The sequence below is a fragment of the Oncorhynchus clarkii genome, chromosome 7, assembly GCF_045791955.1.
Source record: "Oncorhynchus clarkii lewisi isolate Uvic-CL-2024 chromosome 7, UVic_Ocla_1.0, whole genome shotgun sequence".
Lineage (NCBI taxonomy): Eukaryota > Metazoa > Chordata > Actinopteri > Salmoniformes > Salmonidae > Oncorhynchus > Oncorhynchus clarkii.
In genome coordinates, this window is record NC_092153.1 from 68,916,791 (window position 1) to 68,942,338 (window position 25,548).

The 25,548-nt window shown below is 41.7% G+C and overlaps 2 protein-coding genes across 2 annotated transcripts; both read right to left on the reverse strand.

Moving 5' to 3' along the window:
• Positions 1-7,774: 7,774 nt before the first annotated feature.
• LOC139413762 (transforming protein RhoA-like) lies at positions 7,775-18,217 on the reverse strand. Its single transcript, XM_071161494.1, has 5 exons — positions 17,994-18,217; positions 11,639-11,796; positions 10,079-10,199; positions 8,835-8,965; positions 7,775-8,727 (listed from the first exon to the last, which is right to left on the reverse strand). Exons 2-5 carry the CDS (start codon positions 11,792-11,794, stop codon positions 8,554-8,556), a joined length of 582 nt encoding a protein of 193 aa, XP_071017595.1. The 5' UTR covers positions 11,795-11,796; positions 17,994-18,217; the 3' UTR covers positions 7,775-8,553.
• Positions 18,218-22,080: 3,863 nt separating this feature from the next.
• LOC139413759 (cytokine-inducible SH2-containing protein-like) lies at positions 22,081-25,433 on the reverse strand. The gene is made up of 3 exons (XM_071161491.1): positions 24,824-25,433; positions 23,092-23,264; positions 22,081-22,909 (listed from the first exon to the last, which is right to left on the reverse strand). Exons 1-3 carry the CDS (start codon positions 24,841-24,843, stop codon positions 22,401-22,403), a joined length of 702 nt encoding a protein of 233 aa, XP_071017592.1. The 5' UTR covers positions 24,844-25,433; the 3' UTR covers positions 22,081-22,400.
• Between the last annotated feature and the right edge of the window lie 115 nt (positions 25,434-25,548).

Genomic DNA, 25,548 nt, shown 5'->3' on the forward strand with positions numbered 1-25,548 from the left:
TAATCACTGATTGCTACAATGTATTTACATAAGATCATTTCCGTAATAAAATAACCGGAAGTACTCAAACGGAAGTATCACACTTTGTGCTACACAAAATGAGTTCCCATCGACATTAGGTAAGTAACTGTCAACAACATGTCTGTCGCGATGTATGCGAGACTGTATCTCCAGAGATTTTCACACGGTACAGCACTGACTATTCAGAAAATACACTAAGGTTTAGTGCTAACTAACGTTAGCTGCACAACTTGACATCTCTGCCCCCTGGAAGCAAGCTAGTTAGCAAAAATGCTAGTTTCAAACTGTCTTGCTTCTTGAGACATTTCAGCCAGACAAGGCTATTGCCAATGCCAGATCTATTGTTAATACGTCTTGCTACATGTGAGATCCCCATTTAATATAATCTGTCCAAAATTCAAAGTCAATCCTAATATCAAAGTTTGCCACGTCTTTTTAGACATCTTTATTATTATGAGAACTTGTTTTCAACTGGTTCTCAATTTAACTTGTTCTCAACTGGTCTACCTGGTTAAATAAAGGTGAAATAAAAAAATATATATTTGAACCTTTATTTTGACAGGGAGTCATGCTGAGACCAACTTTTTACAGTTGAGCCCTGTATACAGGTCTGATGTCCCTATCCCACATCAGCCTATCATCCTATTCCAACCCTATGCTTGCTTACAGCTGCACTGGGGACGGACTAGCCCAAGGTGTACTCTTAAGCAGTCTACCATTATTCCTTGAGGTCAAAGGACCTTATATGTTATTTTCAGAAGTAGACTTGCTCTGGCAGCCAAAACAGCCAATTCTCCATCTAAATGTGAATCGATTCTGAATTGTGATATGGTTCTAGAAACATACTTTCATATCACATCAAAATAATTTCACAAATGCAAAATATACACTTAGATCTTTAAATGTAAATAATTTAGCAGACGCTCTTATCCAGAGCGAGAGTGAGTGGATACATTTCCATACTTTTTCAGTACTGGTCCCCATGTTGTGTTCGAACTTTGCTCTAATCAACACCAGAAGTCAACCTTTATGACTGTTCTATTTAAAAATATATATTTATTCAGCTTTCATTTACCTGCTTCCTGTAATACTGTTGAGTGCTGTGTGAGAGAGAGATGAGTAGTGATGAGTTGAATATGAGATTTAACAGTGTATTTATTATGTTGAATGTCCTTTTAGCTTTCCATATGTCGCCCCCTGCAGGTTGGCAGCTATAAAGACATCAGTGTCGAGGGCATGGTCCTTCTTCACGTGCTGGAACCTCGAATTGGTGCGACAGAGTACTAGTCAAAAGTTTGGACACACCTACTCATTCCAGGGTTTTTCTCTACCACAGCATTCTGCAGCGATATGCCATCCCATCTGGTTTGCGCTTAGTGGGGCTATCATTTATTTTTCACTAGGACAATGACCCAAAACACATCTCCAGGTTGTGTAAGGGCTATTTGATCAAGAAGGAGAGTGATGGAGTGCTGCATCAGATGACCTGACCTCCACAATCACCTGACCTCAACCCAATTGAGATGGTTTGGGATGAGTTGGACCTCAGAGTGAAGGAAAAGCAGCCAACAAGTGCTCAGCATATGTGGGAACTCCTTCGACACTGTTGGAAAAGCATTCCAGGTGAAGCTGGTTGAGAGAATGCCAAGAGTATGCAAAGCTGTCATCAAGGCAAAGGGTGGCTACCTTGAAGAATCTCAAATATATTTAGATTTGTTTAACACATTTTTTGGTTACTACATGATTCCATATGTGTTATTTTATCGTTTTGTTGTCTTCACTATTATTCCACAATGTTGAAAATAGTACAAATAAAGAAAAACCCTTGAATGAGTAGGTGTCCAAACTTTTGACTGGTACTGTAATTTAATTATACTTCAGTCAAGATGACACAAATTATGATAGACAAAAGACAAAAAATGTGATACTCAAGTGTATAAATACACAACCTCATGCAAGATGCAAAGACAGAAGTACATTTCCCTGGCATATACCGACAAAATAAACACAGTGAATTATAGGTAATTTGTTATAAATAGTTGAAAGTTCATACTTCAAATGTTTTTGTGAATTTCACTTCAGAGTTATGGCTATAGTGTATGTCTGTATGGTCATGATTTGTCTCATGAATGATATATGTCCACAGAGGTTCTGGTCCTGGATACAGGGGGTCAGAGTTGATTGATCCCAAACTCCTGGCCCTTCTCAGGAGCAAAGGCATCACTGTGGAGGTGAAGGACACAGTAGGGACACCTGACATCTGTCTACAGTATTAGGGATGTGTGGTTGTGCAGTACATGAATCAAATCAAATCAAATTTATTTATATAGCCCTTCGTACATCAGCTGATATCTCAAAGTGCTGTACAGAAACCCAGCCTAAAACCCCAAACAGCAAGCAATGCAGGTGTAGAAGCACGGTGGCTAGGAAAAACTCCCTAGAAAGGCCAAAACCTAGGAAGAAACCTAGAGAGGAACCAGGCTATGTGGGGTGGCCGGTCCTCTTCTGGCTGTGCCGGGTGGAGATTATAACAAAACATGGTCAAGATGTTCAAATGTTCATAGATGACCAGCATGGTCGAATAATAATAAGGCAGAATAGTTGAAACTGGAGCAGCAGCACAGTCAGGTGGACTGGGGACAGCAAGGAGTCATCATGTCAGGTATTCCTGGGGCATGGTCCTAGGGCTCAGGTCCTCCGAGAGAGAGAAAGAAAGAGAGAATTAGAGAGAGCATATGTGGGATGGCCAGTCCTCTTCTGGCTGTGCCGGGTGGAGATTATAACAGAACATGGCCAAGATGTTTAAATGTTCATAAATGACCAGCATGGTCGAATAATAATAAGGCAGAACAGTTGAAACTGGAGCAGCAGCACAGCCAGGTGGACTGGGGACAGCAAGGAGTCATCATGTCAGGTAGTCCTGGGGCATGGTCCTAGGGCTCAGGTCCTCCGAGAGAGAGAAGGAGAGAATTAGAGAACGCACACTTAGATTCACACATGAGCATTTATAGACAGGTTTACCCAAGCCTGGTTTGGAATATCCTCTTGTTAAGAGATTTCTCTCACAGTAAGTTACTGTGTGCCACCACAGCTCTGGAAAGCTCTCCATCCATACACAGACATGGGCAGCCCCTGCCTATAGAATGTGTAGGGCAGCTATAATTTGCATTTCTCTTCTCTCTGACACTGATCCCTTCTCCTTCCTCAGCCAAACGCTTGTGCAACTTCCTGAGCAGTGAAAGGTGAGTGGTGGCGGCTAGTCTGATTCTTCCTCCAATCAGCACAGAGCTAGAGTAGCCTAGCAACAACAACATCATGAGGTATTTTTGGAAAAGAGGGATTTGATGGAAAAGAGGATGTTTGTTCACCACTCTAGGATGCATGATCTGGATCAATCTGTCCTTATTCAGGTGCTGAATTGCTGTATGTTTTTTGCAATTGCACTCTCCTTGCTCGAAGGTTGTATCATGGTTTTATGTGAACAGGGTGAGACATTTCTAGAAGTTTGTGTGTGTGTGTGTATGTGTGTACGGGAAGATGAAAATGAAAAAGAGAAGTGGAGTGTGTTGGCAATTATGTATTTCTGAGCATTGGAGGATATGATTTGGAGGGGGTGTTTTATAGTGGTTTTTATCTGTATCATTGTAAATACATATGGCATGTTACCATTGAAGCAATAAACAATATCTACAACAAATAGTTTTTTTGTATTTATTTAATTGCATGTATTGAAGATAATGAGTAATGTTGACATGTTCACGTCATTGAGCACCGTTTGCTGATTATCAGGAGAAATTTACTAAATGGAACAGAAAGACATTGATTCATATCAATAATTCAGTGAGTGAGAGCATATGGGATATACCCAAGGGGATTGTCCTTCATTTGGATTAGTAAACCTCTTTAATGTCATTGTCTATCTTCTACCCTTACCTCTCTGAACCACCCATTTCTCTATCTGTCTCACAATACAACGCAATTCCACTGGCTTTGTTCTTCTCAGAGATAATCTGCAGGATACGTGTATCAACTAATCATCAATTTAGTTTTGCTTCACCACACAAACACATGGCCATTCATTCATTCATTCAACCATTCATTCACACGCAATCACATACTCTCCTAATACACTAAACTCGGAAGAATATAAATCAAATTTTATTTGTCACAAACACATGTTAAGCAGATGTTATTGCGGGTGTCGCGGAATGCCTGCGTTTCTAGCTCCAACAGTGCAGTAATATCTAACCATTCACAACAATACACACAACCTAAAAGTAAAAGAATGGAATTAAGAAATATATACAAATTAAGAAGAGCAATGTGGCTTAGACTAAAATACAGTATATACATATGAGATGAGTAAAGCAAAAACATGTAAACATTAAAGTGAATAGTGTTCCATTATTAAGTGGCCAATGATTTCAAGTCTATGTATATGGAGCAGCAGCCTGTAAGGTGCAGGGTTAAATATCCGGGTGGACTTTCTGTTTAACATGTAGGTCCCTCCATGCACTTAACATGAGACACACAGGAATAGTGAGGTTACTTTGGGGACATATACAACACCATCATAAAAACACTTGATGTTAATGTATTAATGCATTCTTGAGCGCCTGCATATGTGTGTGTGTATTACCTGGCAAAGCCCTTGGGTAGTTACCCTAGCCCACACAATGGAAAGAGGTAGGGACTGCAGTTTTAGCGAGCCATAAACTCAGAATACAGCTTGAGCTGTCTTATGGTCTGGATGCACGGCTGGTCCAAGTAGCTGTGAAGGCAGGCACACGACCATGGAGATTCGAAAAAGTTGCATCTTGGCTTCAATTTATATTCTGTTGAGGCATATACTTTAGAGAATATGTGTGTGTGTGTGCGTTCCTGTCTGTTTTTCTGTCTGTTTAACATTTGTACTGACTCGCCATTGCGGTACAGGGCCAAGACATGGCCAGGGAATTCCGTGATGTCTGGTCCCAGGTCGAACCGGCGGAACAACTCTCTCATGCTGGTCCTGTTGGGGTCCATGTCCTGGTAGGTACGCAGGTCACCCTCCTCAAAGTTCAGGATGAACAGGAGCAGCTTCCTGAACCTGTGCTTGTCAAACAGCCCCATCAGATCTGTAACACACACCATGTTACATCCACAGCATGAGACTTTGAATGACATTATGTATTTAAAATCAAGATAATCAATTTGAGTTTACTTTGACTGCTATGTGGGAATCCGTTGATGAATCTGAAACAAAGAATTTGTAAGTTACAAATATTGGTTATTTTGATGGATATGTGTTACCTGAAGCTAAGGCCTATGCCTCGGTTGAAGAGACTTTGTGGACTTTACTAGCCCTGTACACATAGCTTCCCTCCAACAACTTAAAGTCCCGATGCCGAGTTACCTCGGAGTACACCAGCATTTTAACCAGCTGACCTGAACAAACACACACACACAGGATAACATTACAAGAATGACCCTGACTCACAGTTAAGTTTGTTCTGAGGTGTCTGTCCTATATCTGAGTGTTATAAGAAAGATCAGGAAACGTTTTGTGTGTTTTTGGTATTTAACCCCTTATTTTAGGCGCTAAACTGTGTCCATACTTCCATTAATTTTTAAAAATTGGTACAGATTAGTTTTGTGATTCTTGTGCTCTTAGAGCAAAACAACTGACATGTACATTACAGGCTCACCTTTCCATAGAGGGATCATATTAGTGTGTAGCCCAAACTGTTTGGATGCTACAGACAGAAGTTGGCAGATTGGCTGTACTGTCCCGTGATGCTTGTGGGGGTCCTAGAACAAAACATGAGTCTCCATCTTTCCATAATAGTTTGTAGGCTGTTCGGATGCTACAGACGTTTTCATGAGAAGACCGATTTTAGGGGATGTCTCATGGTCTGACAAACACCACTCTAGCTGTGCCACCTTTCCCTGCAGATACGGAAGGGTGACATTGGCGGATGCAGTGGATTGAGACGTAGCCCATGCAAAAAAATACATCTCTATTATAAATTGCTGTATTTCGATGGGGATTTTGTATTATGATAATTAGAAGTGAAACACTAAGTCAGTGAATTTAGTGGAAACCTGCTCATTTGTAACAAGCATGGTAACAAGCATTCATTGTTGCACTGCTGTAATTGTGGGGCTTGCAAAGCAAGAGCCCCATCTTAGATTTTCTCCAGCACTCTATTCCTCCTACACCGTTTAAGTTAGATGGAATATTCGTCTACTTCTCTGCTATTCATATCTGGTCGGGGGAATCAAAATATTCACTAGGGATCTTACGCTACAGCTGTTTTAGTAACTGCATTACCACATCTTCTTCCAACTTTTCCCCAAAAAACAGAAGTTTTCACCACTAACGCAGCAAGTTAGAGAAAAATGTTACAAGGTATGAAATCTTCCCCTACTTCTCTGCTTGTCAAATCCGAAATCGGATAAGAAATCGTGTGTACCAATCTATAACTAAGATCCGTTTTAGTAACCAATCGCCTTCTCTCTTTCTAGCTGCTGTAAATCATGTCAGAAGCCGGCAGATCAATTATTTTCCATACAACAGCCATTTGGACCACTAACCCAACAAGTTAGAAAAAAATATTGCTAGGATATTCAGACACAGAGAGCAAACTTTATGAGTGAAGAGAATAACCACAATTACAGACCCCAACAACACAAATATTGACCATTCAACAACTGAACCATAACTACAGACTAGATCCACACAACTACTGATCACAACTGCTGACCAGAAGCACACAACTACTGACCACAACCACACAAATTCTGACCACTCATCTACTGACCCCAACTCCACATCTAGTGACCACAAGCACACATCTAGTGACCACAACCACTCAACTTTTGACCACAACTACTGACCACAACCACACAGCTACTGACCACAACCACACTACTGCTAACCACATCTAGTGACTATCGATGGGAATTAAAAATGATTTGACTATTTTAATAATATAATCAAAGTACATTTTAAACTTTTGAAGAGTAAACCCCACAACTTTACTTGTAAAATTACCATGTAGTTACATATCACAATTACAAGCAGTTACATATTACAATGTAACTATGAGTTGTCACAGTTAACTACAACACTTGTTAGTATAATTACACTGTAATAAGGACCCCTTACAATGAAGAGTTACAATCATGTCTTTTGTTAATTTATCCACAGTGGATTGGCTCCCTATTCTGACAGCCGGTCAGCTCTTCGTCCTGTGTGTCTTCCTGCTCACCATCACCTCTGGCTGGATCTTCTATCGCTCCCTGGTGGCTGTGGGGCTGATTGCAATGGCTGTGATAGTAGATCAGCACTCCTACTCAGAGATACTTCATAAATACAGCCCCAGCTCTCCAGTTCTTGCATGATAATCATGTGAGATCCATTGTCTTGTCACCTCATTTTACCAAACACTCCTAGTAGACTGTGCCATAGCCTAATGACAGACCCCTCAGGAATGTAAATATAGTGAAAATGGGCATAATGTGAGGCGAGGTACGATCCAACGATGTAAAAAGTAAAGCACACAGTACGTTACAAAAAGCTAGATTTGCACGTTGAAACAGTAGTGTTTACCAAGTCCGGCAATCACACCAAAGACCTAGAATCTAAGACCTATTTGTCTTGAGTGCTGGGAACTCAGTACGGACAGATTATGGAAGCAGAACTCGTTTTTGTTCTTTGCAATGGCAAATGATCTTTTACAAATAATTTAAAACAAACATTTACCATATGTATTTTGCTTGTATCTGTATTAACATCTGCAAACATCCAGTTCCCATTAACTGTCTCAAGAATCTTAAAGTTAGTTATTACACACATATACAACATTTCCATACGTGTTAATCTAAGTGTTCAAAAATTGTCATTGTGGGTTTTTATGAATAGATGCACATGGGGTTTTATATGAAGCACATTTATTTCAACAATTTTATGCCTGTGCATAAATCAAAAATTACAAAAGAATCATAAAGACTATGGGTCACAGTGTATAGGTACCCCTCCCTGATTGGCTGTGGAAATGTTCCTCAGTTCAGTGGGCAGGGCTCAAGCACTTAATTGGCAGGTATGACACAACAATAGATCCCCTGGGGTGTATTCACTAGGAACCAAACAGATCAAAAACGGGGAGGGACCAACCTGAATTTGTCCATTAGAAATTAAGTTTCCATTGCAAAACGATTTGGACTAATGATTACACACACCTCTGGCTGACTACATCAGTTACATGGCCGTACAGGTTCACAAGGGAAATGTTGATATGGCAGATTCACTCATGTACAAGTACAAAAAAGCATTTTCATAACCCCCATCATCAACATTGAATACTGACAAAACCATGACTATTTAACTTGTTTTGCTTTAAGACAGAAAATTAAAAGCATTACACCTTTAGTAAAAACTGGTGAGCACAGTCTTTTTTGGAGCGAAGGGGGGAATAGACCTAATTTCTTATCTTCCATCGTTCCCCTTGTACCCAGTGGGAGGCCGTGTCCCTCACGCCTTCCCTCCTTTTACAGTAGGAGGCATTTATGTCTCTGCTTCCCCCGCCGGGCCTGTAGCGCCGCCCTCGTGGCCATCTCAAACACTTCCCTCACCCCATCCTTGCTCTTTGCGGAGCACTCCATGTAGCCGAAGGCACTGATCCGGTTCGCCATGTCACGCCCCTCCTCTGGCTTCACAGGCTCCTGAGAGGGGTGGGGGGTCAGAATGTGGAGTCAGGAAAGCCACATATTGATCTTCTGAAAATTGTGTGTGTGTGTGAGAGATTGAGAGAGAGAGAGACTGACTGTACCTGCTTCATCTTGGCTAGCTCTCTGCGGGTGTGCTCGTCGTTACGCAGGTCCTTTTTGTTGCCCACTAGGATAATGGGAACGTTAGGGCAGAAGTGTTTGACTTCTGGAGTCCACTTCTCTGGGATGTTTTCTAAACAAGGGGGAAGGGCAGGAGTCAAGGCCAGTAGGGGTTAACGAGAGCAAACTTCTTCAGCATACTAATCAAGGCTGTCCAGTAGGGCTGGGCGATATATATCGTGTGACGATAGAGCATAATATGAAACGATAGACGTTTTTCTATTGTTTATTTCATTGTGTCGCAAATCACACTCTGTGAACGTGGCACAGAGCACGGAGCTTGTACCTAAAAGAGGGGCAACTTAGGTCGCATGGACGTGGTTTGGGTATGAAAAGTCTGACAGACCAGAAAACCGGCCTCTGCAAAATATGGCGCAGGTCGGTCTCGACAACAGGCTCAAACACCACTAACATCTTTTACCACCTACGCAATAATCATGTGAAACAGTACGGAGAAAGTCTATGGATGAGACCCAAAAAGGTACAGTTGAGTGCTCAAAACAAACCCTCGACTCAGACGTTACAAGAGGCTTTTGCCCGCGTCACACCATATAGCAAAGAATCACGAAGATGGAAGGAGATAACAGCTGCCTTTCCAACTTACATCTGCAAAGACATGGCCCCAATTTACACGGTGGAGAAACGGGGGTTTCGTGGGTTGGTGCCTACACTCGACCCAAGGTACCAAATTGATATGTGACACGTATTAATGCCAAAATAACATGCAAAACAGGCAAGCCCCCAAAAATATTTAAAAAATAATAATTTTAGGCCTATATTTATTTTGTTTGCAACTATAGTTTGTTTTCTATTTACTTTTAGATTTTATACATTCATTTTTTATTACATGCTTAATTTAAAATTTGCCCAGGTTCTAAATAAAATAATCAAATATGAGTAAGTACCTTTTTATTTGTTGAGTATAATTAAAAATGTAATAAGAAATAGGCCTCTCATATCCCGTTATCGGGATATGAGATTTTGGCCATATCACCCAGCCCTACTGTCCAGGTAAAAGTCGTCTGATTGTGGGTATAAGTGTGCTTTGCGATTCTGTCAAAGCTCTGTCACAAAAACAAGACCCGGTGTCAAAAAAGTGAATGTGTATAAGTCTGCACAGTTGTATTGATGTCTGACAGAATTGGTATGTGTGGGTGTCTGTACGCGTAGCGACATAAATACTCACCCAAACTGTCGGGGCTATCAATGGAAAAGCACATGAGGATGACATCAGTATCTGGGTAAGAGAGGGGACGGAGCCTATCATAGTCCTCCTGGCCTGCTGTATCCCATAGTGCCAACTCAACCTGACAAAGGATTTCAAGAGACATCAACCAACTGTGCCCAACTTCCCAGATAAATAAGGTGTATCTGACCTATTATGAAACAATGAAGAGGCATGATGCAGAATGGCCAATCCACATTTAATCATAGGAAAAGTCAGCAATACGACATAATACACACAGCTGGGCAACATACTGCTTAGAAAAATCAATTGAAACAAAATGTGATATCTGCCAACATTGTCTGCCACTATTGACGCTTAACTTCTTGATCCTACTTGAGACGCCTCAACTAGGCACCTGGAAATGCAAATGCGCTACGCTAAATGCTAAATGTACTCGTTAAAACTCAAACCTTAATCAAAATTCACATACAGGGTATTGAATTAAAGCTACACTCGTTGTGAACCTAGCCAACAAGTCAGATTTTTAAAATGCTTTTCGGCGAAAGCATGAGAAGCTATTATCTGATAGCATGCAACACCTCAAAATGCCTGAATGCGACGTAAACAAAGACTTTGCTTATCCGGCGCTACACAAAACGCAGAAATAAAATATAAAACATTCATTACCTTTGACGAGCTTCTTTCTTGGCACTCCTATATGCCCCATAAACATCACTATTGGGTCTTTTTTTCGTTTAAATCGGTCCATATATACCCAAAATAGCTTTCTATGGAAGCTGTGTCATTCAGAAAAAAACATTGTTTTTAAACGCTGCGTCATTTTTTAAAATTAAAAAAGTCGACGATAAACTTTCACAAAACACTTCGAAATACTTTTGTAATCCAACTTTAGGTATTAGTAAACGTTTATAATCTATCAAAATGATTACAGGGCGATGTATATTCAATAGCTCCTCGTCTGCAAATCAATGGCTGCCAATGTGCACACTCAAACCATCCTGGTGGAGACCGGAAGAAACGGAATCCTGTTAGTTGGATTTTCCAACAAAAAAGTCCATTGAAAATGACGACAATGGCGACATCGTGTGGAATCTGTATGAATTGCATGCAGATCCATAATTAATTTTGTGCTCTTTTAACAACCCATGAAAGTGACTTATGGAAATTATTTTTAGCTTTCAGAGAGCAGTTTTTCTTGCGTTTTTCAATGAAACACACGATCTGTTATAGTCACAGCCGTGATTTAACCAGTTTTAGAAACTTCAGAGTGTTTTCTATCCACACATACTAATCATATGCATATACTATATTCCTGGCATGAGTAGCAGGACGCTGAAAAGTTGCGCGATTTTTAACAGAATGTTCGAAAAAGGAAGGGGTAGACTTTTAACAACTTGGGCAAGCCTCGAGTGAGGTTGCAAATTGGGAGGAGCCAGTGGTGACTGTTGGCAGATTTTAATTCTGTTAATTCTCATTGATCGTCCTGCTTTGTATGATAAATGTTATTTTACAGCAAGAGAAATACAGGTTGAAAAAAAGAAAGGGAGAAGACATTACCTGTTTGCTGTCGACCTCAATGTCAGCGACATAGTTCTCGAAGACAGTGGGCACGTAGACCTCTGGGAACTGGTCTTTACTGAATACGATGAGCAGACAGGTCTTCCCGCACGCTCCGTCTCCCACTATGACCAGTTTCTTTCGGATTGCTGCCATGACTGAACAAACAAGAGAGAATGTTGAGACAGACATAAATACATTACATATCAAAGAGTTGGAGCATGGATGGTACTGGCAACAGATGTTTTCAAGTCCTGCATGGGCCTCATTTAACATAGTTAATAGTTACAGTATGTTCGCTGTAGCCCATTCATAGGCACCACCTCCCTTAGAGTGCATATAGATGAAGGTATCTTCTTCCTGGGGGACTTGTTAAGAGCCTGGACACTTGCTCAAAATGCTAACACGCATCGCTTGCGGTACGGTTTTGGAAACATAATGAACGTATATTTTATATCAGGACAAAAAATAAATAAAAAGGTTAAATTATTACACACCTTCATAGGGTTAGTGTTCCCACGTGATCATATCTCCATGTTACATAACATGTTTACTGAAAACAGACAGAAGAGACCACCTGTGCTCCTGTGTGTAAGCATGAGGAAGTGTAGTCCTTCAACTAGAAGCACACACAGTGTATGGATCTGTGCCAATCTGCTAACATTATAGTAAGTGCATCTTTTTTACTTGAAATATTCCCCCCCCCCCCCCCCTCGCTGACATGAAAGATAAGGGCCAAATGCAGGGCTCTAAAGTGCGCCCAATTTGGTCTCATATGCGACTAAATATGTTTCTGTGCAACCAAGAGTTTTATTTTGGGAGCACTGTGCAACTATGAAAAAAATCTCCCAGATAGTTGTAATAATGATAAGGCTTCGCTGTGCCGTTGTTTCCGAGTTCCCTAGAGAAACAAGCGAGTGCAGATCCATTGTTGCACCACTACTAAAGCGAAAACGGTTTGCTTCTAGCTCTACCAGGTCAAAAGATTGACCCATATTACTGGCGCACCATTTTCATCTTCCTAAAGCTGATCGCCAGAACCGCATTTTACATTCAGAAACCATGTCGTGGACCATTCTAAAACCACTCGCGCTTCGACGTCGTTAACCATTTGTTGAGACTTTGTTCAGTCATGTTACCTCGTTGTCTAGCTAGCTAAGAACCTGGTAACTTTATCAGTTTATCCAAACATTTGGGGGCACATAAACAAAGGAAATGGGATAGCTTCTTCAGGAGATCAATGGTAATAGCAATGAATGAATGACAGATCTCTTGCATTTAATCATCCCAAACCTGACGTTTATAAAGAGACAGTGTAAATTTTTCAATGTAATGCATAGGGGGCTCCCGAGTGGCGCAGCACTACAGTCCCTGGTTCGAATCCAGGCTGTATCACAACCGGCCGTGATTGAGAGTCCGATAGGGTGGCGCACAATTGCCCAGCGTCATGTCCGGGTTTGGCTGGTGTAGGCCGTCACTGTAAATAAGAATTTGTTCTTATCGACTTGCCTAGTTAACAATAAATGTAAAAAAATAGGACAAGAGCTTTTACACAATGTAGAAACCTAATATTCCACAACTGACTTATTTACAGTATATTAGTTTCTAGGGCACAACATGTGCTTCAAAAGTAGCAAGAATTCCTTTAGCCTGTATCTCAATCAAAAAAAGTATTTTCTGGTGCGCCTAAATTTTATGTGGTACTTTTTTAAAATTGGGAAAATGTTTTCAGAACGGTTTTCCAAGCGATGGTTATTGACTAGAGGTCGACCGATTCAGCATGGCCGATTAATTAGGGACGATTTCGTGTTTTCAACAATCGGTAATCTGCATTTTTGGACGCCGAATTTGGCCGATTACATGTCAATCCACGAGGAGACTGCGTTGCAGGCTGACCACCTGTTATGCGAGTGCAGCATCAAAAGGACCTTGTGGCTGCAAGGAGCCAAGTTGCTAGCTAGCATTAAAAACTTTGATTGTTTTTTTATAAGCTATCTTAACATAATCACTAGTTAACCTAGTAATATCATCAACCATAACTAGCTTGTCCTGCGTTGCATATAATCAAAGCGGTGCCTGTTAATTTACCGTCTAATCACAGCCTACTTCAACCTCGCCAAATGGGTGATGATTTAACAAAAGCACATTCATGAAAAAAGCACAATCATGGCACAAATGTACCTAACCATGAACATCAATGTCTTTCTTAAAATCAATACACAAGTATATTTTTTTAAACCTGCATATTTTGCTAAAATAAATTAATGTTAGCAGGCAATATAACTAGGGAAATTGTGTCACTTCTCTTGCATTCTGTGCAAGCAGAGTCAGGGTATATGCAGCAGTTTGGGCCGCCTGGCTCGTCGCGAACTGTGTGAAGACCATTTCTTCCTAACAACGACCGTAATTAATTTGCCAGAATTTTACATAATTATGACATAACATTGAAGGTTGTGCAATGTAACAGCAATATTTAGGACTTAGGGATGCCACCCGTTCGATAAAATACGGAACGGTTCCGTATTTCACTGAAAGAATGAACGTTTTGTTTTCGAAATGATAGTTTCCGGATTTGACCATATTACTGACCTAAGGCTCGTACTTCTGTGTGTTTATTATAATATAATTAAGTCTATGATTTGATATTTGATAGAACAGTCTGACTGAGCGGTGGTAGGTAGCAGCAGGCTCGTAGGCATTCATTCAAACAGCACTTTCCTGCATTTGCCAGCAGCTCTTTGCAATGCTTGATGCACTGTTTATGACAAGCCTATCAACTCCCGAGATTAGGCAGGCAATACTATAGTGCCTATAAGAACATCCAATAGTCAAAGGTATATGAAATACAAATAGTAGCGAGAGAAATAGTCAAATAATAACTACAACCTAAAACTTCTTAACTGGGAATATTGAAGACTCATGTTAAAAGGAACCACCACCTTTCATATGTTCTGAGCAAGGAACTTAAACGTTAGCTTTTTTAACATGGCACATATTGCACTTTTACTTTCTTCTCCAACGGTGTTTTTGCATTAGTTATGTTTCATTATTTATTTGAGACTAAATTGATTTAGTTATTATATTAAGTTAAAATAAGTGTTCATTGTTCATTCAGTATTGTTGTAATTGTCATTATTACAAATATATATATAAACAACTGCCGATTAATCGGTATCTGCTTTTTTTGGTCTTCCAATAATCGGTATCGGTGTTGAAAAATCATAATCGGTCAACCTCCATTATTGACATTGCTAACGCAGTGTTGAAATTATAGCTAACCGCTGAAAACCCAATGGAGAGAAGGGTTTGAGAGCTATGTGTTGGATGAATGTTACTCCTTTGTCCAAGGACCTTACATGTTTTGTTAAAAGGGAGAATTGACTCCGGTAGCCAAAACAGCCAAATACTCCATACTGAAACGATTCTCAATTGCAGCACAGTTCTAGAAACATAAACCCCTCTACTTTCATATCAAAATAATTTCACAAATGCAAAAAAATTATTTAAAAAAATAAGTTGCAGCAGACAGTATTTTTCAGTGAGAACAAGTTTGTCTTCTGTTTACACACAAGTGTTTGGGGATGCATATAGCTAATTAGCACAGGTGTGCACAGCACACTGTCTTCCATCTGTTTTCCATAAAACAAGCACTAAGAGATATGGCCATGTGGGAACCCTAACACTATAAAAAGGTGTATCAATTTATTTTCGCCAATATGAAAGGATCTTATACTTCCAAAACCATACCGCAAGCGGTGTGTTGATGTTCAGAGTGAACATCATTGCTCTTAACAAAACTCCCCCTACAGATGACACCTTCTTCCAATGACGCTTAGCTACACTATATATACACACAAAAGTATGTGTACACCCATTAAAATGAGTGGATTTGGCCATTTCAGCCACACCCGTTGCTGACAGGTGTATAAAATCAAGCACGTGGCCATGCAATATCCATAGACAAACATTGGCAGTAGAATGGCCTTACTGAAGAACTGCGACTTTCAACGTGGCACTGTCATAGGATGCCACCTTTCCAACAAGTCAGTTCTAAAAATGTCTGCCCTGCTAGAGCTGCCCTTGTTAACTGTAAGTGCTGTTATTGTGAAGTGGAAACTTCTAGGAGCAACAACAGCTTAGACGCAAAGTGGTAGGCCACACAAGCTCACAGAACAGGACCGCTAAGTGCAGAAGCACATAAAAATCGTCTGTCCTCTGTTGTAACACTCACTACCGTCTTCCAAACGGCCTCTGGAAGCAATGTCAGCACAAGACCTGTTTGTCGGGAACTTCATGAAATGGGTTTCCATAGCCGAGCAGCCACACACAAAACTAAGATCACCATGCGCAATGCCAAGCGTCGGCTGGAGTGGTGTAAAGCTTGCCGCCATTGGACTCCGGAGCAGTGGGAATGCATTCTCTGGAGTGACGAATCACGCTTCAACATCTGGCAGTTCAACGGACGAATCTGGGTTTGGCGGATGCCAGTTGGGCACTACCTGCCCCAATGCATAGTGCCAACTGTAAAGTTTGGGGGAGGAGGAATAATGGTCTGGGGCTGTTTTTCCTGGTTCGGGCTAGGCCCCTTAGTTCCAGTGAAGGGAAATCTAAACACCACAGCATACAATGACATTCTAGGCGATTCTGTGCTTCCACATGTGGTAACAGTTTGGGGAAGTCCCTTTCCTGTTTCAGCATTAATGCCCCTGTGCACAAAGTGAGGTCAATACAGAAATGGTTTGCCGAGATCAGTGTGGAAGAACTTGACTGGCCTGCACAGAGCCCTGACCTCAACCCCATCAAACACCTTTGGGATAAACTGGAACACTGACTGCGAGCCAGGCCTAATCGCCCCAACATCAGTGCCCAACCTCACTAATGATCTTGTGGCTGAATGGAAGCAAGTCCCTCCAGCAATGTTCCAACATCTAGTGGAAAGCCTTCCAAAAAGAGTGGAAGCTGTTATAGCAGCAAACGGGGGACCAACGTCATATTAATGCCCAAGATATTGGAATGAGATGTTAGATGAGCAGGTGTCCACATACTTTTGGTCATGTAATGTAATGAGTTATGATCAGGGTCTATGTTAGCCGTGAGTTATGATCAGGGTCTATGTTAGCTGTAGCTATCTTTGTAGCAGTGGTGGAACTGTATTTTGAAATGAAATAACAGGATGAAATAAAGGGACAGATCTCACTTCAAAATATGAATTTGTCAAAATCATTGATTAATTCATATGATCGAATAGGTCTCCTGTAGGATTTGTGATCTGGAACATCACAGCTAGACTTTGTCTAATGTTATGAATACACTAAGGATACTTTTCAGATAAGGATTATTTTAATTCATTCAGGAACATAAGTCTCAGATCAAAAAGTATCGATTGTGCATATTTGAATGTCAATCAGAATAACAGTAGTTGACGCAACTAAAGTAGCTAGCTAACGGAGTGGGATATCAAAACAAGATAACGAGCAAGCTAATATATTGTAACGACCCTGGGTTTATAGGCGCGGAAATCGACTCTGCCGTTCGAGCATGCTTTTGCGGCACAGTCGATGGCGCGCCGGACCTCCGGCTAGAAGGTCGAAACCTGCTCCCTGCTGTTTCATTACAGTATTATCTATCCCCCTCCTCACAACAGTAGGCTATTTTTGCTCGCTAACGGTGCAGCAAACGTAGCTAATTTACTGGCTTACCTACTTGATTAGCCACAAGATAAATAAAAACGTAATGAATTAAACTAGGCAAGTCAGTTAAGAACCAACTTCTTATTTACAATTACGGTCTACCAAAAGGCCTCCTGCGGGGACGGGGATTAAAAGTACACATATAGGAAAAAAAACAACACTAAATAAAGAAAAACCTAAGACGACAACATAGCATGGCAGCAACCCATGACAACACTGCATGGTAGCAACTAGCTAGGCAACTAACAGAGAGGTTGCTAACTAACTTTACTAACAAATGTTAGATAGCTATTTCTAGCTAGCTAGCTCAACACGAAATAAAAGTTGCTAGCTCGTAGCTAGTCAACACGTGTTATTAATTGATCCGGCCATGTCTGATATTGCAGGGCACGAATACCACGTAAACAGCCCTAACTAACTAGTTAACGTTATCTTTGTGAAAATAACCCATTTTCCAACGATAGTTTGCTAGCGTATTAGATTAGCCTATCATATGCGGAAGTGATGGGTGGCTAGCTTTCTAACTGGCAAGGTTGAAGAGGAAAATACATTTAGACCTGGTTAGCTTTTAATGCGCGTAAAATAACTATGTTAGTTAGCGATACTACTGCATTATTGGTTTCTGAGTTATATTGGCAACATTCCTGTAATCCAATTAGGCTTACCTGGCCAATAGGTAGCTAGCTAGTTTGATGTTTTCTTGATAATGTCTCGGTCTCACGCTTGACTAGTTAGCTTGTGTTAGGCTAGTAGTACCCAACCGTGTTTGAGGGGGCGCTCTGAAACAGACCGCGAGGAGGAGGTGCTTGACTCGGACTGCGTAGGACGGGTGGTAACTGAAAAATCTTTGATGACCCGGACAGCAAAGTCTGTGTACAGTCAGGGTTTCCTCCCTCTTTATGGACACTGACTGAAGCCACACAGTTCCGAACATGGCTTTAACAGAGATGCCCTATTTCACCCCATCGTTCAGACTGCAACGGTGTGTTTATTTGTCACAAGAAATAATATCTCCAGATGGACCTTGGCAAAAACACCAACAAATGAATTGATTCTCAAATAATCCATTTCCATTATGATAATTATAATTATTAATAATAATGATCATAGTTAATTGATCGTTATGATGAATGATAATTGCACTAATCGAGTATAAACGTCCCTGCTAAGAAATGAGTAAAGGTAGCCCGAGTGGCGCAGCGTTCTAAGGCACTGCATCTCACTCATCTCATACAGACCCTGGTTCGAATCCAGGCTGTATCACATCTGGCCATGATTGGGAGTACCATAGGGCGGGGCACAATTGTCCCAGCGTCGTCCAGGGTTGGCTGGGGTAGGCCGTCATTGTAAATAAGAATTTGTTCTTAACTGACTTGCCTAGTTAAATAACATAAAAAAGCCCTTGATCATGACTCTCAATTCCATTACATTACACCTCAATCAGTGAACAAAGGCTTCTTCTTCTTTGAGATTGGGTTGGCGGATCGCATCCAACGTTTAAGGTGGGTCACCGCCACCTACTGTACGGGAGGTTACTATTTTATTAGTCCTGTGAAGCCCTAGACCCATCCCCCCATGTTTTGGCTTCCAGAGCCAATTCTCCCTTTAAACAGAACATGTCCTTGGACTAAAGCGTAATGTCAGGCTCCTTTACTCCAATATTTGGCTAGAGTAAAATACCTTCTTCTATCAATCACCTTTTTCCTTTTTTTTATAAAGCCCTTTTTACATCAGCAGATGTCACAAAGTGCTAATACAGAAACCCAGCCTTAAACCCCAAACAGCAAGAAATTCAGATATAGAGGCACGGTGGCTAGGAAAAACTCCTTAGGAAGGCAGGAACCTTGGAAGAAACCAGGCTCTGAGGAGTGGCAAGCCCTCTTCTGTCTGTGTTGGGTGGAGATTATAAGAGTACATGTGTTACAGTATAGCTTCCGTCCCTCTCCTCACCCCTACCTGGGCTCGAACCAGGGACCCTCTGCACACATCGACAACAGCCACCCTCAAAGCATGGTTGCCCATCGCTCCACAAAAGCTGCGGCCCTTGCAGAACAACTACTTCAGGTCTCAGAGCGAGTGACGTCACCCGATTGAAACGCTATTAGCGTGCACCACCGCTAACAAGCTAGCCATTTCACATCGGTTACACATAACCAACCATGCAGTTTTAAGAAAATACGTAAACAAAAGTAAGAGATAAGAATAACAAATAATAAGTCAGTTAAGAACACATTCTTATTTACAATGACGGCCTAGGAACAGTGGGTTAACTGCCTTGTTCAGGAGCAGAACAACAGATTTGTACCTTGTCAGCTCGGGGATTCGATCTAGTAATCTTTTGGTTACTGACCCAATGCTCTAACCACTCGGCTACCTGCCACCCCATGCGTGTGCACCGGTGAGGGGGCACCGGTGGCATCGAGGTACTTGAAGTAATATGCACAGGTAGGTAGAGTTATTAAAGTGACTTTGAATAGATAATAACAGAGAGTAGCAGCAGTGTAGAAGAAGAGGGCAATGCAAATAGTCTGGCCATTTGATTAGCTGTTCAGGAATCTTATGGCTTGAGGGAAGAAGCTGTTTTAGAAGCCTCTTGGACCTAGACTCTTGGACCTAGACTTGGCACTCCGATACCGCTTGTTGTGCGGTAGCAGAGAGAACAGTCTATGACTAGGGTGGCTGGAGTCTTTGACAATTTTTAGGACCTGATACTGCCTGGTATAGAGGTACTGAATGGCAGGAAGTTTGGCTCCGGTGATGTGCTGGGCCGTTCACGCACTGCCCTCTGTAGTGCCTTGCGGTCAGAGACGGAGCAGTTGCACTACCAGGCAGTGATGCAACCCATAAGGATGCTCGCAATGGTGCAGCTGAAAAAACCTTTTGAGGATCTGAGGACCCATGCCAAATATTTTCAGTCTCCTGAGGGAGAATAATTTTTGCCATGCCCTCTTCACGACTGTCTTAGTGTACTTCGACCATGTTAGTTGGTTGGTGATGAGGACGGCAAGGAACTTGAAGCTTTCAACCTGCTCCACTACAGCCCCATCGATGAGAATGGGGGAGTGCTCGGTCCTCTTTTTCTTGTAGTCCACAATCATCTCCTTTGTCTTGATGACATTGAGGGAGAGGTTGTTGTCCTTGAACCACTGTCAGGTCTTTGACCTCTTCCTTATAGGCTGTCGCATTGTTGTCGGTGATCAAACCTTCCACTGTTGTGTCATCGGCAAACTTAATGAAATTATGGTGTTGGAGTCGTGCCTGGCCGTGCAGTCATGAGTGAACAGAGTACAGGAGGGGACTGAGCACGCACCGCTGAGGGGCCCCCGTGTTGAGGATCAGCGTGGCGGATGTGTTGTTACCTACCCTTACCACCTGGGGGCGGCCGGTCAGGAAGTCCAGGATCCAGTTGCAGAGGGAGATGTTTAGTCCCAGGGTCCTTAGCTTATTGATGAGCTTTGAGGGCACCATGGTGTTGAACGCTGAGCTGTAGTCAATGAATAGCATTCTCACGTAAGTGTTCCTTTTGTCCAGGTGTGAAATGGCAGTGTGGAGTGCAATGAAGATTGCATCATCTGTGGATCTGTTGGGGCGGTTTGCAAATTGGAATGGGTGCTTTAATGTGTTTGGACCCCAGGAAGAGTTGCTGCTGCCTTGGCAACAGCAAATGGAGATCCCTAATGAATACAAATACACCTACACATTTCGAGTCTCATAGCAAGGAGTTTGAATACCTATGTAAATAAGGTATTTCTGTTTTTATTATTTATACATTTGCAAACATTTCTAAAAACCTGTTTTCACTTTGTCATTATGGGGTATTGTGTGAAGATTGATGAGAAAAAAAATATTTGATACATTTTAGAATAAGGCAGTAACATAACAATATGTGGAAAAAGTGAAAGGGTCTGAATACTTTCCGAATGCACTGGTACCATAGCATACATACAAAAGATGTGATAGACAACTCATTTTGAAATATTGGAAACAGCTCGCTAAACAATGGTTGACAATAAGTTCGGCCTGTCTGTAATGCTTCACAATGCTATGTGTGTGTGTACATGTGTATGTTATGCACATATGTGTCTGTGCCTGTGTGTGTCTGTTTGTATGTGTGTGTGTTTGTATGCCCCTCTGTGTGTGTGTGTTTGTTTGTATGCCCCTCTTTGTGTGTGTGTGTGTGTGTGTGCCCCTCTGTGTGTGTGTGTGTGTGTGTGTGTGTGTGTGTGTGTGTGTGTGTGTGTGTGTGTGTGTGTGTGTATGCCCCTCTCCCTGTGTGTGTGTGTGTGTGTGTGTACACTCTGTCCTCTGTTCGTGTATTAATGACCATTGCTCTGGCTCTAATCCTGATAAGAGACTTTCTTAGCACTAGTCAAATTCCCCTCTTGGAAACCAACTCAGGCGTAATGTTCCATGGAAATGCTCCCAGCAATAGGCTTAATGCTAATATTTTTCCCGTGTGACTGTTTACGAAACCTGTTTACACAAAACACATAGATTTTTGATAAATAATTAAAATCGTACAATATCAAGATCTCTCCGTTTTTTTCACCAGCATCCTTTCATCTGTGAAAGATGACAGGGAGTACAGCAGCAAAGTGTAAGACCGGTTTTATTATTATTATACCTAAAATTCCTGTTCATTCCTGCTGAAGACATTTCTATTTTTTTCCTGGCTACTGCTACTCTGTAATAGTCTGTTAGTGATGGTTTACAATAGATTATGGGTCAGACAAAAGACGTAGAAGAGACATATTTTTTTTTACTATAAAAGAGATTTATTTGAAACAATAGACACAAAATCCATATAATGTAATTATATTAATATTAAAGTAAACAGTATAAATGGTGTCCGGTTCATGGATGCCAGTAGCCCAAGTCCCAGTGAGACTTTAAAGTCCTACTCTTCCAAAGGCAACACTGCACTTTGTTTCCACGCTCCACTGTCCAGCTGAGCTGAGTCAAAGGCTATCTCTGACCCTATAAGCATAAGGTCCTAACCTTTAACCCTCACTGGGAGGTCCCTGGGCCTGCTGTGTGCCCTTCCTTGGGCAGGGATGGCTGCCAGAGGACCCTCATACCTGGAAAGGGTAGTCCTGCAGGTAGTGCACCAGTGGGCGTGGCAGGGGCAGCTGGTCAATGCAGTCGATTTGGCAGTTGATGGTGAGGCGTGTGAGGTGCTGGAGAGAGGGGAAGGCCTGTGGCAGGGGACGCATCAGCTTGAGCAGTACTGCATTGTCCTTCGCTGAGGGCTGGGAAGGGCTGGGTTTGGCATTAGGTTTTGAAGGGCCCTCTGACTCCACTCTCTTGCCCTGTTGTGTCTGGCCTGAGCCAACATAGTGTTGCACCAGGCTGCAGACATCAGGGAAGGACAGCAAGTGAGGGGGGCCTGGGGAGCTGGAATCCAGTCGGAAGCGACCCCCACTGTACTCTATGCGTACATTGGTGGGGCCACAGGCCGTCTTCACGGACAGGGTCAGCATGTAGAGAGGGTGGCTGCTGTCGCGTACCAGGAAGGTTCCCACTGACACCTTCAGGAGAGCGTCTCGAGCCTCTCTGGCTGAAATGGACCCCCAGTACCAACCTGGAGCCAGAAACAGACGCACATGTTACTATTGTGTCCCATATTATCTCCATTACATGCAGACCTTAACGCTGAAACACACACATGCTTACACATATAAACATACGCACATATAAACATACGCACATATAAACATACACACATACACATAAGGGGGGGAGGGGGGGTGCTAGTAGGCATACCTGAGTTCTGTAGGTTCTGGAAGGTGGTGGTGATGCAGCAGAGGTCCTCTGTAGGGTCACAGGGAGGGGCAGTCGGGTTCTGACAACACAAATCTCCTCTCTCACCATCATTCTGCTGCATGCTGCTCATCATCCTGGCAATCATATCTGAAGGTGGCCCTCGCAACAGAGCCCTGAGGTAGGAGGAAAGAATCTATCATTTTGTGCCTGGATTGGATAGGCTATAACACAGTAGTTGCTATGGAGACAGAAACATATGTCACATCCAGGGGTGGCAAAAAGATTGTGATTTCCACCCCACAATGTTGTCATATAAGGTAAAGGGGAGGGCGGAAAAAGTGCTCATGCAGCTTGCTTTGTGTTTAATGTTTAGGGAAAATCGTGATTGGTGAAAATCGGTGAATATCATACTACATAAATAGTCTTCAATAACTTGGCAAATGGTGGTATATGAACCCTTTGGAGGCACGTTGTTAAACTGTCAGCAGAGGCCTGAAGGCACTGATGCTGCTATAACATAAATAACATATGAGGGAAATGTGTAAAGAAGATGATTTTCCTCCTTTCTTTATCAACTTTGACTTAACCATGTGCCTTTATGTTAACCGTGTGTAGTGAAAAATAAAAGGAAAGCACCACACTCTAGGCACTCAGATGCAATATTTTAATAACCAAAGTAATAACCAAAGACAGCCTTGATGTCTTCATCAGGGTGTAATGACAAACACTGCAGGTCACTAGTTGATAGAGTTTGAAAGGGTCTGTAATCATGGTCGGCTGTGGCTTAATTTCATTGGTTGATTTACACATATAAAGAGAACATAAAAAAGCATGAATGGATAACATATGATCATAGATACAATTTGGTTACATAGGCCTACAAACATGATTTACAATGGATAGCAAAAACATAAGAATCCCAAGAATGGCTTCAGATCAAACTCTACGTTGAGACCGAATGGGGTCTTTAAACTAAAGATCTAGGCGGCCTCTCAATTTAACAATACATTGTCAAGGTCACCCCCTATCCTAGGGAGACCGATATAGCAAAGGCACAAAATAGAGAGTGGTTTGCTTCCAAAAAATGGCCCGCAACTGGATACGTCGAGTTTTTGCTACAATGCTCAGAGATTCTTACTTTTAGTTCGCGCTTCGTTTTACCCATATACTTTTTACAACAAGGACAAGTTATAAGATAAATTACTGCCTTAGTGAAGCACGTGACAACACCTAATAAAATAAATCATAATTATAGCGTCTCCAAAGGGGCTACACAACTAAAATAACATAAAAATAACGTTTAACAAAACGTTTAGGATCCACGATTATTGCTAACCTATTATTATTACCTATATGATATACAAACAATATATAATGTAGGTAACAAGGTCAAATCCCATGATGAATTCTTGACAAGAAATACCTTCCATTTTGCATGGAGAAAAAGTCCATCCACATTCAAACTTTCAGCCTAGGTTACAACTGTCACAGGCAGACATTTTTCGACTATAGGCCTAAATTATAATCTTCGAATATGAACTCATATAAATCCTAAACACTTCATTCTCCTGGCTTTGTTCGACACTGTCTGGTACACAACGAATAAACTCTGTGCTGAATGTTCCTTAATTTCCAACATGTGATGTCAAAACGTGGCTACATTTTGAAGCCAAATTGTGAAATTAAAATGAGTGCATGTAGCCTAATTGTGCCAACAACAAATTAAACTTACCTTTGAACACAATAAATCATAATGAATATGAATCCAGTTTAAACATTTTGGCATGTATGCTTATACAATTATCCAATAAAACCAGTGATTATTATATATTGTAGGAACAGTCACTGAGTTGACGTTGTCATGGCGCCAATAACCCGAAAAACAAAAGTAATCTCAATAACTAAATAGACTTTTCAGATTTTTTTCCAAATTTAAAATAATCCAAATTTATTTTGGTCATAACTATAAAATCTCCAACGTGTCAGTTTCAACCTCCGAAAAAATAGAGGGTGAAGTCCAGCGGAGTAATCCGCTCACCAGACACTGTTCTTATTCGATTCTAAGGAAAGACGGTGAGAAAACCACTCTCTTGTAAATTCAGTGTTGCGGATTGACGGAAATTCTAGGAATCTAATTCCAAGAATGGCTTTGTATTTCAGCGCCGCAGCCGCAGGGGCCGCGTCTGCCCAGTGCGCACCCTGTTTCGCGGAACTGCGCTGCGTTTCGATTTGCTCCGGCGCGTGCTCGAGTTTCATTTTCAGCCTCGCGCCAGGGGTATGGAAGAGGCTCAGCTGGCATCACCAGCACGCCTAATGCGCAGCGGATGACTTCTTAGTAGAGCACTTTCCAGGAAAGCTGACTGAAATTGACCTTAGCTGACTGAGCCTCCCCCTTATAATGCTCCGCCTTCTTTCATAATGTTTCATAGGCTACTGTTGATTCTTTAACTTTGTGAT

Excerpts from the sequence above, each read along its gene's own strand:
- LOC139413762 (XM_071161494.1), bottom strand. The coding sequence starts at position 11,794 with ATGGCAGCAATCCGAAAGAAACTGGTCATAGTGGGAGACGGAGCGTGC. Across the intron at positions 10,200-11,638 it reads TTGAGGTCGACAGCAAACAG|GTTGAGTTGGCACTATGGGA; the intron begins GTAATGTCTTCT and ends ATCCTTTGTCAG. Across the intron at positions 8,728-8,834 it reads AGCTAGCCAAGATGAAGCAG|GAGCCTGTGAAGCCAGAGGA; the intron begins GTACAGTCAGTC and ends CACCCCTCTCAG.
- LOC139413759 (XM_071161491.1), bottom strand. The coding sequence starts at position 24,843 with ATGATTTATTGTGTTCAAAG. Across the intron at positions 23,265-24,823 it reads ATGATTTATTGTGTTCAAAG|GGCTCTGTTGCGAGGGCCAC; the intron begins GTAAGTTTAATT and ends CTCCTACCTCAG. Across the intron at positions 22,910-23,091 it reads CCAGAACCTACAGAACTCAG|GTTGGTACTGGGGGTCCATT; the intron begins GTATGCCTACTA and ends TTCTGGCTCCAG.